The sequence below is a fragment of the Oryx dammah genome, unplaced genomic scaffold (genome assembly GCF_014754425.2).
Source record: "Oryx dammah isolate SB20612 unplaced genomic scaffold, SCBI_Odam_1.1 HiC_scaffold_13, whole genome shotgun sequence".
NCBI lineage: Eukaryota > Metazoa > Chordata > Mammalia > Artiodactyla > Bovidae > Oryx > Oryx dammah.
In genome coordinates this window covers 28,607,632-28,628,247 of record NW_024070197.1, presented here as the reverse complement: position 1 = coordinate 28,628,247, position 20,616 = coordinate 28,607,632, and the positions used below count along the sequence as shown (strand labels likewise).

Sequence of the window (20,616 nt, the reverse complement as noted above, 5' to 3'; positions counted from 1 at the left end):
TTCAGTCAAAAAGAAATTTACCTTCAGCAGTACACATAGGGTCGAACTCCTTTGCGAGGTAATCTCCCCTGAATTTTTAGAGATGACCAAAGTAAAGCGATTGATCTACAAAAGGGTTAATCTTTGCTCTGTGTTGACAGTAAGAACTCTTTTGAAGTTAATAGCAGGTTTTACAGCTGTGGAATAATCCCTCATCCTTTCTGACTGTTGTTTTGTCAGGTATTTGCAAAGGAGATTTAGCTGTTCTGCCTCTTTCATTTCATTTTGTAGCCACTTGAAACCTTTTCCGGGTTTATTTCTTAGTCTGGTGGTTTTGTTTTCTTTTGCTCCAATGTCAGTAACTTACACCCTGTTACTCCTTATTTGCATTGTTAGAGACCATGAGTCAGTGTCTCTGATTCCCTGTCATTGATCTCTGCCTTCTTTGGTATTTTCCCTAAAGAAAATGTCCACTCTAAGAGAATGTCTATGGAGTTTAAGGTTGGTGTGGGTTGAGAGAATGCAAGGAGGAAATCCGGGCTAATGTTCCTAGAATTGAAGTGGGGGATACTTTTTTGAGGTTTCTTGCCTCTCTTATTCACATTCATACCCCTGTGCAGCCACTCACTGTAAATAATATCCCAAGAAAATACTCTCCTAATTGGATGATTTCTTTAAAATTTGTTTCAAAAAGTCAAAGGGCTTTGCTCTAAACCAAAGTTCTTCTACCTTGGTGCTATTGACATGTTGGGCTAGGTATTTGTTTCTTTGAGTGGGGGTTTCCTGTCCATTGTAGGATGTTCAGCAGCATCCCTGACCTCTACCCATAGAAGTCTGTGTCATCTCCCAGTTATGACAACCAAAAATGTCTTTCAACATTGCTAAGTGCCCACTGGAGAGCAAAATTGCCCAGAAACAGTTGGGCACCACTGCTCTAAATTGTCAGTTATTAATGCTGTGGTTAAAGTATTCATTGTTATGGAACTTAAGGTTTTCCATTCCCAAGGAAATTTACAGATGGAAGCTAGGGAAAATCTTATAAAACCCACAGTAATGAATTACCTGTTAGTAGAAGTTCAGTTCTGAATATCCTAGAGAAAAAGAATTCTGGTGGTGAAAGCATCTAATAGTCACTAAAAAGGCTTTGGAAATGTTATATGACCTCAGTTCAAGGGAGGCTAGTGGTAGAGATCATAAAAATAGTGATAAAGTAAGTAGTTTGTCAGGCTAGTTCTTTGTGTGTGTTTATGATTTTTATTGTAAAGTTTATCATTTTCATATACTTGGCATCATGATATATATATTACTCTGCAACTTACCTCTTCCATTCAGTTCTGTTTTTAAGATTATATTGATATCTGTATAGATCTAGTTCATTTATTTCAACTGCTGCAATATAGTAAATACATCACAGCTTATTCATTCTCTTATTGAAGGACATTTGTTTCCAGTTTTTGGCTATTGTAACTAATGCTGTAATGAACAGAGACTGGTTCTCCATATATACATTTCAAATGAGTTTTCTGTTTTTAAAGTCCTTAGTTCTGTAGGATATTTCTTTACTTTTTTTTTCTCCCACACCGATAGGAGTTAACTCACATGGCTGTGGAAAATGAAACAGAGTTTAAAATGAAGTCTTTCTCCAACAAAAGCCTTTTGGAATTAGAGCAGCACCAGACTCTTCTGGTGGAAGGTCAGGAGCGGAAGCTGCTGGTTCTCCAACTGGTGGCTCTTCTGTGTGAGAGAATGTCTGAGCAGATATTCACCAACATCACTCAGGTCAGTGGCTGCCACATAATGGATCCCAGCCTGGTGGTATTTGTCTGTTTTGGTTTCTTTCATTCTTTCCCAAAGATATTTTTTAAAATGTCACTCAGAATGTGTTTTGATGACACTTGTATCAGTGCTACCTGGAATTCTGGTTAAAAGTACATTACTGAGCCCACACCAGACTAAGAGAGTCAGTACTTTCATAGGTCCTGGGAATCGGCATGTTTAACAAGCTCCTGAAGTGGTTCTCGTGCACATAAAACAGAACTGTTTTAAATATTTATATATCTCAGTGGTTTTCAACTTTTGGTGCAAATAAATTGTCTGGGATTTTTTTCCTAATATTGATGCCCAGCCCCGTTTTAGAGATTCTGATTCAGCATGTCTACATTAGAGTCTGGGCATATGTATTTTTTATTTTAAGCTCCATAGATGATTTTAATGTACACTAAAAGTTGAGAAGGAGGGACTTCTCTGGCAGTCCAGTTGTTAGGACTCTGGCCTTTCAATGCAGAGTGCACGGGTTCAACCCCTGGTCTGGGAACTAAGATCCTGTAAGCTGTATGTCATGGTAGGAAAAAAAAAAAAATGTTGAGAATGATTAAAACTCAACTTTGAAAAAAAAATCACTAATGATAAGATCACATTGAATTTTATGGCTCAGAGGTAAAGAATCTGCTTGGCAATGCAGGAGACACATAACTCTTAACTCATAGCTTATCACAACCTGTGAAGTGTTTTTGTTGCCTTTTTATTTTGCCAGTGAAGTTTACAGATTTTATTTAGTGCTTTCAGGATCAGGTTAACTGTGGATCAGATCAGTGCTTGAATTTAATGGCTCAGCCTTTTTTTTTTTAGCCAGCGTTTTAAAAATATATATATATTTATTTATTTATTTCTGGCTGTGCTGGACTTTTACTACTGAAAGGGCTTTCCTCTGGTTGCAGCGAGCAAGGGCTACTCGTCATTGCAGTGCATGGGCTTCTCATTGCAGTGGCTTCTCTTGTTATGGAGCACGGTCTCTGGGGCCTGCAGGCTTCAGTAGCTGTGGCACATTGACTCAGTGGTCGAGCTCAGGGGCTCTAGAGCATGGCTTAATAGTTGTGGTGCATGGGCTTAGCTGCTCCACAGCATGAGGGATCTTCCTGGACCAAGGAATGAATGTGTCTCCTGCATTGGCAAGCAGATTCTTTACCTCTGAGCCACTAGGGAAACCCTTTGCCAGCATTTTTTAAAAGTAGGAATTAAAAATACTAAAGCATAGTCAGTGTAGTCATATTTTACCCTTTTACCACAGTTGGTTGTGGCTTGGTTGGTGAATAATCAGCTGTAAGATGGTCTGATTGTCACACTTAAATCTGACACTCCAGCTCTTTGTATCATCGTCATTGTCCTCTGCCTTTGGGTGTTGCTAAGCAGCATTTCACTACAGCTCCTGCTGAGAACATTTGCAGCTGCCTGTCAGCTCTGACGTATCGTGCCTGTTTAATGAGATTTATGTTCATGATTTCTTTTCTGGCTTCTTACTCCTTCAGTTCATTGACCCTGTATTACTCAGTAGGGTGATTTGTTTTTCCTGTGTTTATATCAATTCGCTAAAGAATTTTTCACCCAGACCTTGTTTTTGTCTCAGAATGCCCGTTGGAAAGGGAAATGGCTTAAAAACTGATATGACTTAAACTTTCCCACTTATCTCCCTTTACTCCTAATTAAGGAACAATGGCATTAGGCTGATACAAGAGTGATTTGTCCCGTTAAATTTCCCTTCATCTGAGGTTGAACTGTGTCACGACAAAAAAGGAGCACACAAAACCCCACTGAACTGCATCTTGCAGACTTACTGATGGTGGTAATTTGGGTATATTATTTTGAAATACATGCAGGCATATGGATAAATTATATGTAATAAATAAATTGTAAGTAATTTTGTTAATATTAGGAATGAAGAGTTTTCAGTGTAAGAAATAAAAGAGTTTAATGAATTTAAGTTAAGTAGAACCCCTGTCATATTAAATTTTAACTGGAAGTGTTTGTATGAACTCATAGTTTATTTTTCTCATTTTTAAAAACAGATATTTCCTAGCTCAGTCTATTGTCAGTGCCAAGAAGCAGTGATAGTCCAGTAGCCCTAAGCATCACTAGTACCAGATTATAGTTTCTAATCACCACTTCCTACCAGAAGAACACAAAGCTCATTGGATTAAAGGTTCGTTCAGGTCCAGGGCAGAAATTGTACAGTGTAAGCCTCAGGGCATCTTGTTGTGCCTGAAAACCAGGAAGCAGTCTGAGATTAACAGGCTCATGTCAGTAGCGTTCACAAGTTAACTTGGAGGGGCTCCCACTGACCACAGGTAGGACAGTTTGAGCATGAAAAAGAATAATGCCTGCAGTGGATTGTAATGCATCAAGTTCACCCCCAAAAGGTATCTCGTAGGACATCTTTGGAGGTTCCTAGGTGATCAGTTCACTACTTTGTAAATCGATAAATGCAAGGAAAGAATAAGACATTTATCTTTCCTATGGGAGCTATGTTTCCATGTAATCAGTCAATGAAGAAATTTTTTTCTTTGTGTAAGAGCCACAGCTGGAAAATTCAAAATGCGAACTAGAAAATTATATCAATATTTTGCAATCCCCTAATGAAATAATCAATTGAGGTAGCAATCATCAATGTCTACAAACACCATTAGGGATACTTTATAATGAATGTATTAGGCCAAATATACCCAAACCATCTGATCGTTTCTTCTCCCAGCATTTAATTATAAAAACTTTCAAATTTCAAAGAATTTTGTAGTGATTATCTGGATATCCACCACCTAGATTCTGTCATTAGTCTTTTACTGTATTTGCTTTATCACATTTTTATCTATATCTCCATCTGCCTGTCCATTTTATTTTTGGTAGATTTCAGGGTTAATGCTAATATCAGTATGTTGTTCAGTTGTCCAGTCATTTCTGACTCTTTGACTCATTTCAGAGAGTCAAAGAAAGAGTGTTAGTATATGTTTCCCTATATATTTCAGCTTATTCTGATTAATCTTTTTTTTTTTTTTTTGGTTTCATTGTGTGGCTTGTGGAATCTTAGCTCCCCAACCAGGGATTGAACCTGCACCCTCAGCAGTGAAAGCAAGTAGTCCCACTCACTGGACTGCCAGAGAATTCACTGGGTTGAGTAATCTTAGCATCACTATAAGAAGAGAAGCAGACATTATTATGTGCCTCTCATGTAATGCAGTACGATGTATGCCATACCACCAGGAAGTGTTCTTCCTCTCCAAACCCTGAAACAATATAAAACAACCCCCCCCACCCCACAGGGTAAAGGAGCAAATTAAGTGCAATGAAGAAACAATTAGCCAAGTCCATGATGCAGGAAATTCCATGGTACAAATGACCCAGTTTCTTCATCAGATAAATGGCATTAAGGAGGGACAGGGCTGTTGCAGCTTAAAAGGGACTTGAGTCCTATCAGGGAAGTGTAATGAGTGGTTCTTGATTCAAAAAACCAATCGTATCAAGACATTTTTGTAAAAGTCATGGACCCAGTGTTAGAAGATAAAAGGAATTTGTATTTTGTGTATTTGTAGTACGGTAGTTACATAAAGGGGCCTTCCCGGGTAGCTCAGTTGGTAAAGAATCTGCCTGCAATGCAGGAGAACCCAGTTTGATTCCTGGGTCAGGAAGATTGTTGGGTCAGGAAGATCCCCTGGAGAAGGGATAAGCTACCCACTCCAGTATTCTTGGGCTTCCCTGGTGACTCAGACAGTAAAGAAGAATCTGCCTGCAATGCAGGAGACCTGGATTTGATCCCTGAGTTGGGAAGATCCCCTGGAGGAGGGCATGGCAACCCACTCCAGTATTCTTGCCTGGAGAATCCCCATTGACAGAGGAGCCTGGTGAGCTACAGTCCATGGGGTCACAAAGAGTTGGACATGACTGAGCGTCTAAACACAGCACAGTTATGTAAAAAGACACTTCTCTCTATTTGTTACAAATGCATATTGAAGGATTCCTGGATGAAAGATGAAAAATTTTAAAAACTGTGTTGGCAAATGGCATATTAGTATGTGAGATAACACAGAGAAAAATGAGGCATGGAATGATCTTTACTGATTCAGAGCTCTGTTCCAACTCCTCAGTTCTTTTATTCCATAAATATGTATTGAAGGCCTACTATGTGCCACCTACTCTTCTGGGTATCAGAGACATAGCAGTAAACAAAACAGACATATCTGTGCTCTCATGGAGCTTACATTCATATATATATAGAGAGAGACAGTAAACAAGCCTAAATACAAAGCATGTTAGACGGTGATAAGCACTAGAGAGAAAAAATCTAACAAGGAAAGGGATGGGAAGGGAGTGTAGTAAGGTAAATAGGGTGGTGTGGAGAATCTCACTGAGAAAAGTAACTTTTGAGCAAAGATCTGAAGCAGGGAAGGAGGGAGCCATTGATATACCTAAGGGAAGAGTGTTTCAGATGAGAGGGAGTATACCCAGAGTGTGGCAGGATCAGCAAGGGGGCCAGTGTATATGGAGTGGAATGAACAAGATTCCCTTTTTCCTGCCCTTCCAGGAAACTGCCACCCTCTGCACCATTCTGTGACTAGATCCCTGTAATTGGCAGAGTAAAAGGGGTTCTATTTTCATATGTTACATTTTTTAACATAAGTAACACCTGCACCTGCTCACTGTAAAAATATTTAAGCCACATCGAAGTACAAATTTTTTAAAAAGTAGAGACTTCTGATTAAAGATGCTATATTGAACAAAAGATGGTGTTTATCTGTTCCCTCTGGAAACCACAGTGACCAGCAGAGCAGGAGAGGAGATACAGTGGGTCAAAGAGAGTAACAATATTTGGAAATTTGAAGATAGTAGCAACTTCAGAAAATGGAAAGCTAAGTACTTGCATGAGAGAAGTCAGGAGGCAAAGCCATGTGCCTCTAAAGAGCTGTTAAAAGTTTTTTTTGAAAAAAGGGGAAAAAAAGCAAACCACTTCTCCCTGCAGAAGCCTGGAAGGACTGGGGGCACCAGATGAGCCCTAAAGATGGAGCTGAATTTGAACCATGTTGACAAGCTCCACAAGAGTCAGAAGACTATTTGATTCCTTCTTTAACTTTGTACAATCACCTCCCCTCCCCAGCAAAAGACTAGAGGTTTATTGTTGAGAGAGGTTGAACCCAGAGACTTTGAACTTGGCTGATGCAGCACGCTGCAGAATGGGAGGATTAAGTCGAAGTCTGCAGACTTAACAGTGAGGCCTCAGCTCCCTTACAGTCATCTGTAAGGGCAATGTTGGCAACAGGTTTACATATCCCCAAAGGACCATTGTGGAGAAGGCAATGGCACCCCACTCCAGTACTCTTGCCTGGAAAATCCCATGGACGGAGGAGCCTGGAAAGCTGCAGTCCATGGGGTCGCTGAGGGTCGGACACGACTGAGTGACTTCACTTTCACTTTTCACTTTGATGCATTGGAGAAGGAAATGGCAACCTACTCCAGTGTTCTTGCCTGGAGAATCCCAGGGACGGGGAAGCCTGGTGGGCTGCCGTCTGTGGGGTCGCACAGGGTCGGACACGACTGAAGTGACTTAGCAGCAGCAGCAAAGGACCATTGTGATGATTTAAGTGAGTAAATACCTATAATACATTCAGAACAGTACCTGGTAAATTGTAAATGCTTACTATTGTCACTAAAATAGCTAAGTAAAACCAGTTGCCTCTGTAGAATCAGATGGGGAGAAATAGGGTAGGCAACTGGCAGTTTTTCATTATAAACTTTCACGAGTATTTGGCTTTTAGAATTACATAGCTTTACAAAAATGTTTAAGTAAAAAATAAAGGTGTCTTCCATTGTCTGCTCAATATACATAAATTCTAGAACCAACAGCAGTCACATACCTACCTATTCTCGTGGCTGACAGTTCATAAAATCACAGGAAATGATTAGTGGGGGAAGAGGTGTTGTCAAAATGGGAATAGAGGTTTTGTTGTTACAGGAAAGTTTAGGGGCAAAGGTACTTCATAAATAACAATAGCAGCTGGCTGTCATACCAGTTAACAGCACCCAGGTTTTTTTTTCCTTTAATACACATACAAACTGAAAGATTCTTTCTTAACAAAATTAGGGTCATACTACTTGTTTAGCAATATTAAGCACAGTAGATAGATCAATCTATAGGGGGTTAGATAGATCAGTAGGTAGTTAGGCAGAGAGATAGAGGAGAGGAATTTAGAAAAAGTTGGAAGGCTAGATAATTCTTTTCCAGCATTTTAACAGTGTATTTGTGCTGAAATAGAAACTTCCTATAATCAAGGAGTGCTTTAGAAGACTCTTTGAAGGCAAAATAGGTGGAACCCAAGATAGTAGATGCACCAGTTTCTCTGGGAAAAGCCAGTGTCCTTAACTTCTAGTAATCAATAAATTCTCAGGCTTGAGAGGGTGGTGAAAATTGCCATAACCCATGTTGTTTATTCCAGTAAGTGGAACTTTTAATAACCTTTCTAGTTTCCTGCCTTAGCTCCAAAAGACAAGTGTTAACAAGCCATTCTCCTGACTTTAAGTCTGCAATAAAGATTCTAGCATAGCATGTGATTTGCCTAGAGAGTTGAACATACAAGCTTACATGTTATTTAGAGGCTTATTATGACCTATCTCAGCCATCCCATTTTCAAGTTGATTTTCCCTTTTTGAGCCATTAATCCTAAATGTAAGTGTGAGTGTGTGCACATGTATGTGTGTGTGCGCACATATATGGGTATGTGTAGGTGTCTTTTATTCAAATGTGTTTCTAGTTAAGATGATTAATCAAAGCACAGTTAAAATAATGCTGACCAAATTAATTTCATTTAAGGCTTAGTTGTTATCCAGATGCTGTGTAAACTCTTATATATGAATAATCTTAATCCTTTAAAATCATTCAGTACTTTGAAAAATGACTCTGGATTGGTCGTGCAGATCATTTGGGGACATTGAATTCTAAATAAAATGAATGCCTTTTTGCATATTCTTTGCCTACTAGTACTAGACTATCAAAATGGAAGTAAAGAATATTTGAGGAGGAATCCTCATTAGGAGAAGCAGATCTAAGACACTTGGAGATGGTCAGAAATTTAACAAATTATTTTTCATTTAAATTTCCCAGCAAAAATTCACGAAAAGTAAAGGAAGGTAAGATGGTGTATTAAAAGATTTGAGAAAGTGTAAGTGGACTTTCTCATTTATTGACTGTATGGCTTTGAGCAGATCACCTCTTTTTAAAAATTGTATGTATTTACTTATTTTTGGCTGTGCTGGGTCTTCATTGCTGCTCAGGGGCTTTCTGTAGTGCTGGTGAGCCAGGGCTACTATCTAGTTGCAGTACACGGGCTTCTTACTGTGGTGGATTCTCTTGTTTCAGAGCTTGGGCTCTAGAGCCCAGGCTTAGTAATTGTGGTCTAGGGCTTATGCCCTGCGGCATGTGGAATCTTCCCGGACCAGGGTTTGAACCCATGTCCCCTGCATTGACAGGTGGATTCTCAACCGTTGAACTATCAGGGAAGTCCTCCAAATTGCCTCTCTAAGTCTGAGATTCTTCATCTGAAAATGAGGCCCAGAGTACATCCTCGAGTTGATACGACACCTAGCTGGCGGATGCGTGTAGAGCACTGAGTACCATGACTGCTGCTCAGCAGAGGTTGTTTTTGAATCTTCTTGCTATTGTGACATTGGTGAGGGAGAAAATGAAGATGTAGACATCAGATGTAAAGAGAATTTTGAGGCTTTTTTTTTTCTTGCTCCTTGCTGATTCTAAACTTCATTTCTGTGGCAGGTTGTGGACTTTGTAGCAGCAACCCTGCAGCGAGCATGTGCAAGCTTGGCCCACCAGGCAGAGAGCACTGTGGAGTCACAGACACTGAGCATGTCCATGGGGCTGGTGGCTGTCATGCTGGGAGGAGCCGTTCAGGTGAGTTGGAGAAGTGAGCCAAACTTGAAAGGAAGGAGGAGAGGAAAACGTGTTGCTTCCCATCCATACCCTTGTGAGAAGTCAGAATGGCTACTGCACACAGGAGAACTGGGACAAACAAGTCAGGTTGTTGATAAGAATTCTCTCCAAGTAGAAGACAGGAAAACAGTACCACTTCCTCTCTGTTACCTGGGTAGACTTCCCCATAAAAGGGCAGGGCCCTTTCTTACCGGGCATAAGCTGGATTTGGAAATACCTATTTTGCATCTGTGGTGAATACTAGATTCTCTGGCCTTCACTGTACTGGTTCTCTGAAGCTCAGCCCTTGTTGCTGCTGCTGTTGTCAGGGAAGAATCTTTGTAACCTGTTGGCTACATAGGATTCCATGTTGTCAGTAGTTCCATTTTGGCACAGGATCCATTGTTCAACTCATATCATGTGGCATGTTAAAAGTTTTGTTTCCAGTGCATATATCTTTTACATAATTTATTATTTTTTAACTTTATTCACTCAAAAAATATGTATTGCCTACTTGTTATGTGCCAAATGCTGAGCCAAGGTGCTGGAAATGGGGCAGTGGATGAAGCAGACATGGTCCCTCCTGCCATGAAGCTTAGAACCCATGAGGGAGTCAGGCATTAAATGATTGTGTCAAAAAATAGAATTGAGTGAAGTACCTCAAACAAGAAGTAGAGGATACCAAGAGAACATAACATCTAACCTAGGCTGGGGAGATTTCCATAAGGACTATCTGTAAGTTTAAGGTAAGACGTGATGCATAGGAGTTTGGGAGTGTGTGTAGGGCAGGTGGAGGGGCCTCTTTCAATGGTGGAGCACTGAGGACTGGAAGCAGGAAGGAGCTCTGTACACTTAAGACACTGATAGAAGGCTGTGTAGCTGAACTGTAGAGATAGGAGTCAGAACAAGGTGGAAAGGTAAGCACCTGTGTGTGTGACATACCACATTAGGTTAGAAGACTGCAAGAAAGTGAGATAGGATTAGTGCAAGTATTATGAAATCTTCCCTGAAATCAAACAGGACAGAACTCTTAGCAATGAGTGGGGAACTCCTCTGGGAATGGATTTTTGAGTTTAAGGATTAAATTCTGATACTGATTCTTCTCCAGGGATGGGGGAGCCTGGTGGGCTGCCATCTGTGGGGTCGCACAGAGTCGGACCTGACTGAAGTGATTTAGCAGCAGCAGCAGCAGCTTGTCCTTTAGGATTGATTTAGTCACTAAGTCGTGTCCGACTCTTGCGACCCCCTAGACTGTAGTCTGCCAGGTTCCTCTATTCATGGGATTCTCCAAGCAAGAGTACTGGAGTGGGTTGCCATTTCCTTCTCCAGGGAGAAAAGAAATTTTATTTGGGCCTGTTGTTAATGTGAAACCCATTTTTGGTAGATTTACTTAGCACTCCTGATTTTTTATTTTTTTGGAAAACACTTTTGGTTCAGTTGCTGTATTATATTCCTCCTGTTAGAACTGTCAAGGAGGAGTTCACCAATGAAATTGTTTTTCTCTTTGGCTGCACTAAGCAGCATGTGGGAATCTTAGTTTCCCTGACCAGGGATCGAACTCAGCACCCCCTACCTTTGGAACGTTAAGTCTTTATCATTGGACCACCAGGGAAGTCCCTGGAATAATTTTTTTAAGTTGTACTGTTAATGGATTTAGTTGACCTGGTTGGTGTGTGTTTTTCTGGTTGGGTATTGATTTGAATAGTCTTTATTTCCATAGTTGAGAGTGTGTTTTTTTGCTTATTTAACACTTAGAATTTCAAGCCATGTCATAAAACAGAACACAGAAACCTCCAATTCCTTTTTGAAGTCCGTCATTGTGGGGCTGGCTATGCAGATTAGTCCTGTTCTAACAGATATCCACCTGACTGATGCAGATGTAGTATAGCCTTTACCGTGACCCTGCCCTTCCATGAGCCATCCTGACTCACCGACTATATCCTGAATTCCTCTGACTTTGCAGTTCAAGTGAACATAACACGTCACCCCTATACCTTTGCCCTAGATCTATTATTTTTTTTCTCTCTTTGATTGAAGGATTTATAAGTGGCTTCTATAGTAATGCTAGGTTTTCTGTCTTTGTATTAGAGAAAACAGTCATGATCCTGAATTATGTTTTCAGATGTTCATTGTCAGGCTAGGCTAGGTTTTTGCTTCAAAGTCTAGAAGGTTTCATTGTACCTATCCCTGATCATTATTCATTGTTTTAGCTAATGAAACAGAATCTAACAGCTTTTGAACCTTTCTTTCCTTTCTAATTTATGTAAATAAGATGATTATTAGAACATAGTGTCTAAGAAGAGGAGTTGATTTGGAGAAAGTATAGGTTTAAGGCTGCTAGCTAGACAGCTGTGATTCCAAACATATTTTCTAAATGTCAAGACTGATCATCAGTAAAAGTATGGTGTTGATGACTTCCCTGTGCCCTCAGAAAGCAGTTTATGCATGATGTTCCAGGGCCCACAGAGTCCTCTGAAGCCCTGCCTCATGGAGCAGACGTGGTCTTGGAGGGCTGGAACTTGAACCCAAACCTTGAGATTTCATGCAGTTAATACTTTTCCAAGAGTATCATAGGATGAACTCATTCAGGAAATGTTTATCAAGTGTCTGTTCCCTCATGGAGTTTACCTTCAAGTTCCACTTGTAAGTAAATTCAGTAACATTATGAATAAGGACCTAGACATATAAACTGCTCAGCTAAATATCTGAAGAAACATAGGTGATATACAAAAATGAGAACACAAGGTAAATGTAAATATTTTTCAGAATTAGGAATTTTTCGGTCAGCATTTTATTGCTGGAAGAGACTTTTGGATTCTTCCAAAATAATAATTCTCACTGCAGTAGGTAAGGCAGAGTGAGAGTGTATTTGTCCCCCAGGGGAGCTTTGTAAAGTCTCCTGTGGGGGCTTTTCAGGTACATATGCCCTCCTCTGGCTGACCACCCAAGTTCTCCTCTGTTGCAGGGGTCCCCAACCTCCAGGCCAAAGACCAGTATCTCCCATCAGATCATCAGTGGCATTAGGTTAGAAATAAAGTGCGCAATAAATGTAATGCACTTGAATCATCCTGAAACCATCCCTCCCATCCATGGAAAAATTGCCTTCCAGGAAAAGCCAGTCCCTGATGCCAAAAAGGTTGGGGACCATGGTCCTAGAGGACATGCCCTCTCCGACCACCCACCACCCTTAATCCCACCCCTACTGATCTAACCACCAGTTTCTAAATTTGAGAATTTGAAGAAATTTAGAACAAGTCATTAATCTAACTTCTACTCCAAGTCATTACCTAACTTGCATTCCTAGAGGGGATTGTAGAAGTGGGCTGACACAGCACTGCTCGTTCTGTTCCTGAAACATTCCAGAAACTGGAAAGAGGCAGCCAGATGAAGGAGTCTGTCACTCACTTGTGGGATGCTCTTTCCAGCCTCGGGGCTTTTACACAGAGTTCTGAGATCTAGATGTGAGATCTATGCTGAGAAGCAATGGCAAGAGGGAAAATGAGAACTACAGTCACTTCTCAATTTTGGTAGTGGCCCTTGGTGACCGTTGAAAAATAATTGATAATTAATGCTTCAGTTTTGTCATTTATCAATTAAGTAAATATTACTTTATACCTCAAAAACGTTTTTGAACATTTATAAACAAATAGTTGGCACTTGTAGTCTTAGATTTCCCTGGTTATTCTCATAGTGAGAAGTCTGTAGCCTTGTGAAGCTGAACGAATACATAACTTTCATTTCCTTAGAAACTATTTGGTTCAGAATCCACGAAGCTGCCCATGGTGATTAGAGTGGAATAAGATGAATTGCACAGTGACCAAGTTTGAAAATGGGGAGAAAACTTGGTTATTTTTTTAAAATAGATATTATATTTTAGAGCAGTTTTAGGTGCAGAGCAAAATTGAGCAGGAGGTACAGAGATTTCTTGTACATCCCCTGCCCCCACACAGGCAAAGCCTCTCCTGCTGTATCAACATCTGGCTCCCGAACGGTACCTTGGTACAATCCATGAACACATATTGACACATCATTATCACCTGCAGTCTGTGGTTTCCATTAGAGTTCCCTTTTAGTGTTGTACACTATGGATTTTGACAAATGTATAATATCCACCATTATAGTGTTGTACCTAATAGCTGGTCTAACCCCCAAATCCTCTGCTTATTCATCCCTTCCTCTCCCTAACTCCTGATCTTTTACCGTTTCCCTAGTTTTACGTTTTCCAGAACATTATGTAGTTGAAATCGTATATTCTGTAGCCTTCCAAGATTGACTTCCTTCACTTAGAAATACACATTTAAGGTTCCTCAGTGTCTTTTGTGGTTTGATAGCTCATTTCTTTTTAGTTCTGAATAATATTCCATTGTCTGGATATATCACAATCTGTTTATCCATTCACCTACTGAAGGACATCCGGTTGCTACCAGGTTTTAAAAGTTATGTGTAAAGCTGCTATAAGCATCTGTGTGTAGGTTTTTGTGTAGACATAAGTTTTCAGCTCATTTGGGTAAATATCAAGGAGTTCAGTTGTTCAAGTGTTTAGTAGGAATATGTTCAGTTTTGTAAGAAGCTACCAGACTGTCTTGCAAAAGTGGCTATACCATTTTGTTCTACCAGCACTGAATGAGAATTTCTTTTGTTCTTCATCCTCATCAGTGTTTGGTGTTGTTAGTGTTAGATTCTAGTTATTTTAATGGTTGTGTCATGTTATCACATTGTTGTTTTAATTTTCAGTTCCTTGATGACATATGATGTTGAGCATATCTTCAATTGCTATCTTCTTTGGTAAGGTATCTGTTCAGGTCTTTCACCCATTTTTTAATTGAGTTGTTTGTTTTCTTATTGTTGAGTTCTAAGGATTCTTTGTGTATTTTAGGTTACTGTCCATTATCAAATGTATCTTTCGCAGATGCCTTCTAGTTTGTGGTTTGTCTTGTCTCTTGACATTGCCTTTTGCAGAGCAGAAGTTTTAAATTTTAATGTAGCCCAGCTTATCAGTTATTTCTTTCATGGATTTCTTTGGTATTTCACCTAAAAAGGCCATCACCATTCCTGAGGTCAGCTAGATATCTCTTATGTTATTTTATAGGAATTTTATAATTTTGCAATTTTACATTTAGGTCCATCATCCATTTTTAGTTGATTTTTGTGACAGTGTAAGGTCTGTGTCTAGATTCATTTCTTTGCCTATGGATGTCCAGTTGTTCTAGCACCGTTTGTTAAAAAGTTGATCTTTTCTCCATTGTAGTGCCTTTGCGTCTTTGTCAAAGATCAGTTGACTATATTTATGTGGGTCTATCTCTGGTCTCTCTATTCTGTTCCATTGGTTTATTTGTCTTACTTTTTTTTAAGAAGAAATTGTTATGTATACGAGAAATGAAAAAGAAGCCATACACTATAGGTATAAGTAGATATTCTCATTTCAGATAGCTGAAGAAAAAACAAAGACACATGATACTACAGAGGCACTGAATGAAGTCCAGCATGGTGATAACGCTAGCACAGTTATCCTAAAATATCTTTTCCAGTACCACATAGATTTTTGATAAAATGGACCTTTTTCTTAGGTGAGAAATATTTTTATTGTGAAATTCCAGGTACAAACCTGACATATATCTCAAGTTTTCATTTACTTGGGAGGAAAGTGGTAGAGAAAATGAACAATAATAATTCTGTGAAGCTGAAGTGTAATAGGAGAGTATTATGTAGGTCCTATGAAAACAGTTGATTAATTGATTGGTTGGTTGGATAATGGAAGTGCATGAATGAGTGAGTAATAAATACCCTGCCTTGTTCTAAAAAGGATTTAAGATATGTAAGGTTTTCAAATGATCAGGGCTTCATAAAGCTTCATATGACAGTTTTTCCAGTATTTTCAGACAGAAAAGGGTCACCACTGATTTTTCTTCACTGACTGCCCATGCACCTTTCCTGCTGCTGCTGCTAGGTTGCTTCAGTCGTGTCCGACTCTGTGCGACCCCATAGATGGCAGCCCACCAGGCTTCCCTGTCCCTGGGATTCTCCAGGCAAGAACACTGGAGTGGGTTGCCATTTCCTTCTCCAATGCATGAAAGTGAAAAGTGAAAGGGAAGTCGCTCAGTCGTGTCTGACTCTTCGTGACCCCATGGACTGCAGCCTACCAGGCTCCTCCATCCATGGGATTTTCCAGGCAGGAGTACTGGAGTGGGGTGCCAAAAGAACAAAGCTTCTAGAGAGAATAAAATCTTAAGTAGTTTTCACTCTCATTTTCTAGGGGAACTTCCCTTCTGCCAGTTACCATCACAGTCCCTTCCAGGCCTGAGGCACCCTTGTATGCTGACCAGCCACTTTAGATCTTGCAGTTAAGAATAGCGTTACTCATTCAAATGAGACTGTGTAGCATTTAGTTAAAAGTGTGGACTCCAGAGCCAGATTTATTAGGTTCACATCTTACCATCTTTCAGCTGTGTGACTTTAATTAAATTTAAAAGATTTCTGGCTGCACCATCCTGCATGTAGAATCTCAGTTTCCTGACCAGGGATTGAACCTGTATCCCCTGCACTAGAAGTGTGGAATCTTAACCCTGGACCACTCATGAAGTCCCTCCCTGTTTAACATATAGATAGTAACTGTTTTATAGGGCTGTGAATATGTTGTGTGATTTATTTGTTTATTGTATTTATATTTAAACCATTCACATAGTACTTACTATGTGTCAGGCACTAAGTACTTTGCTAATGTGAGCTCATCTTTTTATGGCAAAAGGTACATCCTAGTAAAAAATATAATAATATAATACAATTCAAAATATAAAAGAATTTCACCATATGACTGGGTATTAAAATGTGTCATGGTAAGAATAGCTGTAGATCTTTGACAGAAAACAACAAAATTCTGTACAGCAATTATCCTTCAATTAAAAAATAAATTAAAAAAAAAAACTGTAGAGACAAGTCTAAGAGGTAAGTGGGGTACAAAGGATGAAAATAGGCTGTTCCCAGAAGAAGAAATATAGACAGTTAATAAACATGGAAGGATGCTTAATAGTGCTATTAGTCTGATTAATGCAAATTAAAATAATAACAGCCATGTTTGCCCATCAGATTATAAATATTAAGAGTAATAATATGCGAGGGAGTGGGGAGGGGGGAAAAAGAGTAATAATATTTGTTCCTGATGTACTTTTTAATTTAGAAAAGTACCTGTACACAGTAAGTATTCAATAAATGTTAATTATAAGACCATAGTGTTAGAGTGCCAGATTCAGGCTATATGCGAATTACACCAGGAACAAGTTTTGCTTCCAGCCCTTTTTCTTAACATCTGTTGCCTTGTGCTCATATTAGCGCCATATTATGCTCATATTGTGGTCATATTAGCATCTGCTATGTTAATTTGGGTTTGCATTTTTAAAATTTCATTTTGTAGTTGAAGTCAAGTGATTTTGCTGTCCTGAAGCAATTGCTGCCTCTGTTGGAGAAGGTCTCCGGCACATACCCTGACCCTGTCATCCAGGAACTTGCTACTGATCTCCGCATTACCATCTCTACTCATGGAGCCTTTTCCAGTGAGGCTGTCAGTGTGGCTGCCCAGAGTACCCTAAACAAAAAGGATCCAGAAGGTAAAAGGGAAGAGCAGCAACAAACCAGTTACGAAAGATACAGCGATGTGTCTCATGGCCACCTTGAACCACAGCAAAGCCATGTTGCTTCTCATGAAGTCCGTGAGCCCAGCACCACTGCAAAGCAAAAATCAGGAAGTGTAACCACAGAAGAGCTCCAGGAAGCTCTTTTATCAGCTTATGATCCTCAAATTCCAACACGGGCTGCTGCCCTGCGAACTCTTTCTCGCTGGATAGAGCAGAGAGAAGCAAAAGTCCTTGGTATGCAGGAGAAGCTTCTCAAGGTGAGTAGAAGACACTCAGACACATACACATGGTGAGTAGAACACACACACACAGGGAGGCCACTGTCCAGGAGCACTGACTGTGTATCAGGCCCTGTCCTGGGCCACCCTTGGGGAAATTGTAATTGTTCTACAGAAGCAAGACTTAGTTGAACATGAGCAGAAGGCCGGAGTTTTTATAGGCTGTTACTAATGTCAGTTGAAGAGCTGAAGTTTGCAAAAGATTTTTTTAAATAAATTAGAGCAGATTCAAGTTTATCCCAGTAATAACATCTCTGTCTTGCCCTTGTATTTCCATATGCTTTCTTGAGTGCAAGAGAAAAGGATCAAATTATAGCAGATATGCCATTCATTGAACGTAGCCCCAAACCTGGCCTCTTGTGTGTCAGGGCCTGTAGTCTGTCATGTCTTTTCTAAGAATGGGCTGTCTACTGTGGGCTGTAGTGGAAAAAATGTGAGAATTGTTCTTCCAGATTTTGGTTTCCATGCCTACTTTTAATGTATACTAGACAACTTCAAGAAGTATCTCTCCCTGATCGCTACCCTTTTTTAACCATTATAAAAATGGAACTTCAAACATATATACTATTTTCCCTACAAGATTCACAGTCAGACCAGTATCGAGCTACAGCAAAGAGGAGTGCAAGCATTTATTCTTTTGAGTCTGCTCTAAAGGTGTCTTAAATCTTGCTTGCTGTTTGTGAATCATGTCACTGCTATATTTTGTGGTTTCAGATATTCTTGGAGAACTTGGAGCATGAAGACACCTTTGTATATCTGTCTGCTATTCAGGGTAAGTTAGTCCTGGTTAGGACTTTAAGTCTGTGGACCAAAAATTAAATCATATGTTTTCACAAAATCTCTAAAGTCATAGAATCATAACCTGCTGGTCATTTTGTCCATTTTCCTGCCTCCTAGCTAGGACTTAATTTCAGTCATGACAGTAATATTTCTGGAGGGTTCCTAGAGGGACCCTGAAAAGTTCAGTATCTCATAATGATAGGGAAGCCTTTATTAATGTTTACTTATCATTCTATAGATTAAATCCCATTTCCTCAAATTTAAGGAGGTAAAGAATGCCTCACATGTGAGCTCCCATTACACTGATGTTTTAAGTACATGGCTACTGTCATTGTACACCTTTGCTCTCTTGTTAAACTAAAAGAATCTCAGAATATATTTCATTATCAAAACATTTTTTGAAGTCATTTTATTTCTCATTTATGATTCTTTATTGTGATTCCGTCTTCTGTTAATTTGTGGATGTTAAATCTAGAGAGGGGCTTTATGAAAAAGGGTTTGGAGAGTTAAGCACCTTCCCCAGAAGGTTGAGAGGCAGACCTGGTAAGAAGGCAGAATTAACTCACAGTCTCTGGGCTCCGTAGTGTGCTGTAGTCCTCAGGAGCTGGGGTCTGGAGATTGATCACCAGGATGCACCAGCCCTTCCCCACCCCTCCTGCTTTTCAGCTATATGAACTTTGGCAAATTACTTAATCCCTCCGGGCTTCAATTTCTCACCTGTGAAAAATGTAAAATGGTACAGTTGCTTGCTTTATTTATTTGACTATGCCAGGTCATAGTTTTGCTATGTGGGACCTAGTTCCCTGACTAGGGATTGAACCCAGGCTCCGTGTATTAAATGAGTGGAGTCTTAGCCACTGGACTACCAGGGAAGTCCCTACAGCTGCTTTAGAACATAGTCTGGCAGTTCTTTGAAAAAAAATAAATGCAGAGTTGTCACTTGACCCAGCAATTTTAAGTATTCACCCAAGAAAAATGAAAACATATGCTCATGCAAAAACTTGTTCATTAATGTTCATAGTAATCAAAAGGTAGAACCCAGATGTCTACCATTTGATGAACAGATAGACAAAATGTGGTATGTATATACAGTGGAATATTATTCAGCCAATGAAAATGAAGTACTAAAACATGTGGGTAAAACCTTGAAAACATAGATGAAAGAAACCATTCCCAGAAAACCACATTTTGTGTGGTTCCTTCATATGAAATGTCCAGTATAGATAAATTTATAGAGACAGAGAGTAGGTTAGTAGTTGTCTAGGGCTGGAGAGAAAGGGGAAAGGTTTGGGAGGTGATGGCCAAAGGGTACAGGATTTCCTTGAGGGGGTGATGAAAACTCACACAATTCTAAAATTGACTGTGGTGATAGTTGCACAACTCTGTTGGTATGGTAGAAACTATTGAATTGTATATTTTAAACTGGTGAATTTTACAGTATGTAAATTGTGTCTCAGTAAAGCTGTTGCCAAAAAAATAATAGAATTTAATGAGGAGGAGAGGGATTAAACCGTCAGAGCTCAAGGAGATTAAATATGATGTGGTAAATAGGATCCTGGAACAAAAAAAGGACATTAGGGAAAAACTTAAAGAATCTGAGTAAATTACAGACTTTAGTTGATAACGAAATATCAGTACTAGTTCATTAATTGTGATAATGTACCATGCTAAAGTGAAAGTTAGTAATGGGGGCAGCTGGGTATGCAGTATACAGGAACTCTGTGCATCTTCTCAATAAGTCTGTAAATTGAGTACTGTTCTGTCAGTGAAAGTTTATTTATGAAGGGGGCTAGCATTAAATGAGTTAGTACTTTGAAAGTGCTTAGTGCATATTAAATGTTCAGTATGTGCTAGCTAATTATGATTTTAATGTTTTCATCATCATTGTCGTCATATCACTACTATTTCTTTTCTTTAGATTTAAACTTTTATTTTATACTGGAGTATAGCTTATTAGCAGCTGATTAACAGTGTTGTGATAGTTTCAGGTGGACAGCAGAGGGACTCAGCCATACATATACATGTATCCATTCTCCCTGCAACTCCTCTCCTTTCCAGACTGCCACATAACATTGAACAGAGTTTCCTGTACTGTACAGTAGGACCTTGTTGGTTATCCATTTTAATATAGCAGTGCATGTCACTACTATTTCTTTTGTTAGATTGCTAGGTAATAACACGGTGATACGTGTAACTTCTCAGAGCTAAAGCT

General features: G+C 39.5%; 1 protein-coding gene across 2 annotated transcripts in view; it reads left to right on the top strand.

Annotated features, from left to right (window-relative positions):
- The window catches only part of TANGO6 (transport and golgi organization 6 homolog), a 177,277-nt gene that overhangs the window by 45,508 nt on the left and 111,153 nt on the right, over positions 1-20,616 (top strand). For both annotated transcript variants that reach the window (XM_040253254.1, XM_040253255.1), the window contains exons 11-14: positions 1,567-1,758; positions 9,566-9,700; positions 17,127-17,603; positions 18,339-18,396. In XM_040253254.1, the coding sequence (XP_040109188.1) occupies positions 1,567-1,758; positions 9,566-9,700; positions 17,127-17,603; positions 18,339-18,396 (862 nt within the window). The remainder of the gene's footprint in view (positions 1-1,566; positions 1,759-9,565; positions 9,701-17,126; positions 17,604-18,338; positions 18,397-20,616) is intronic.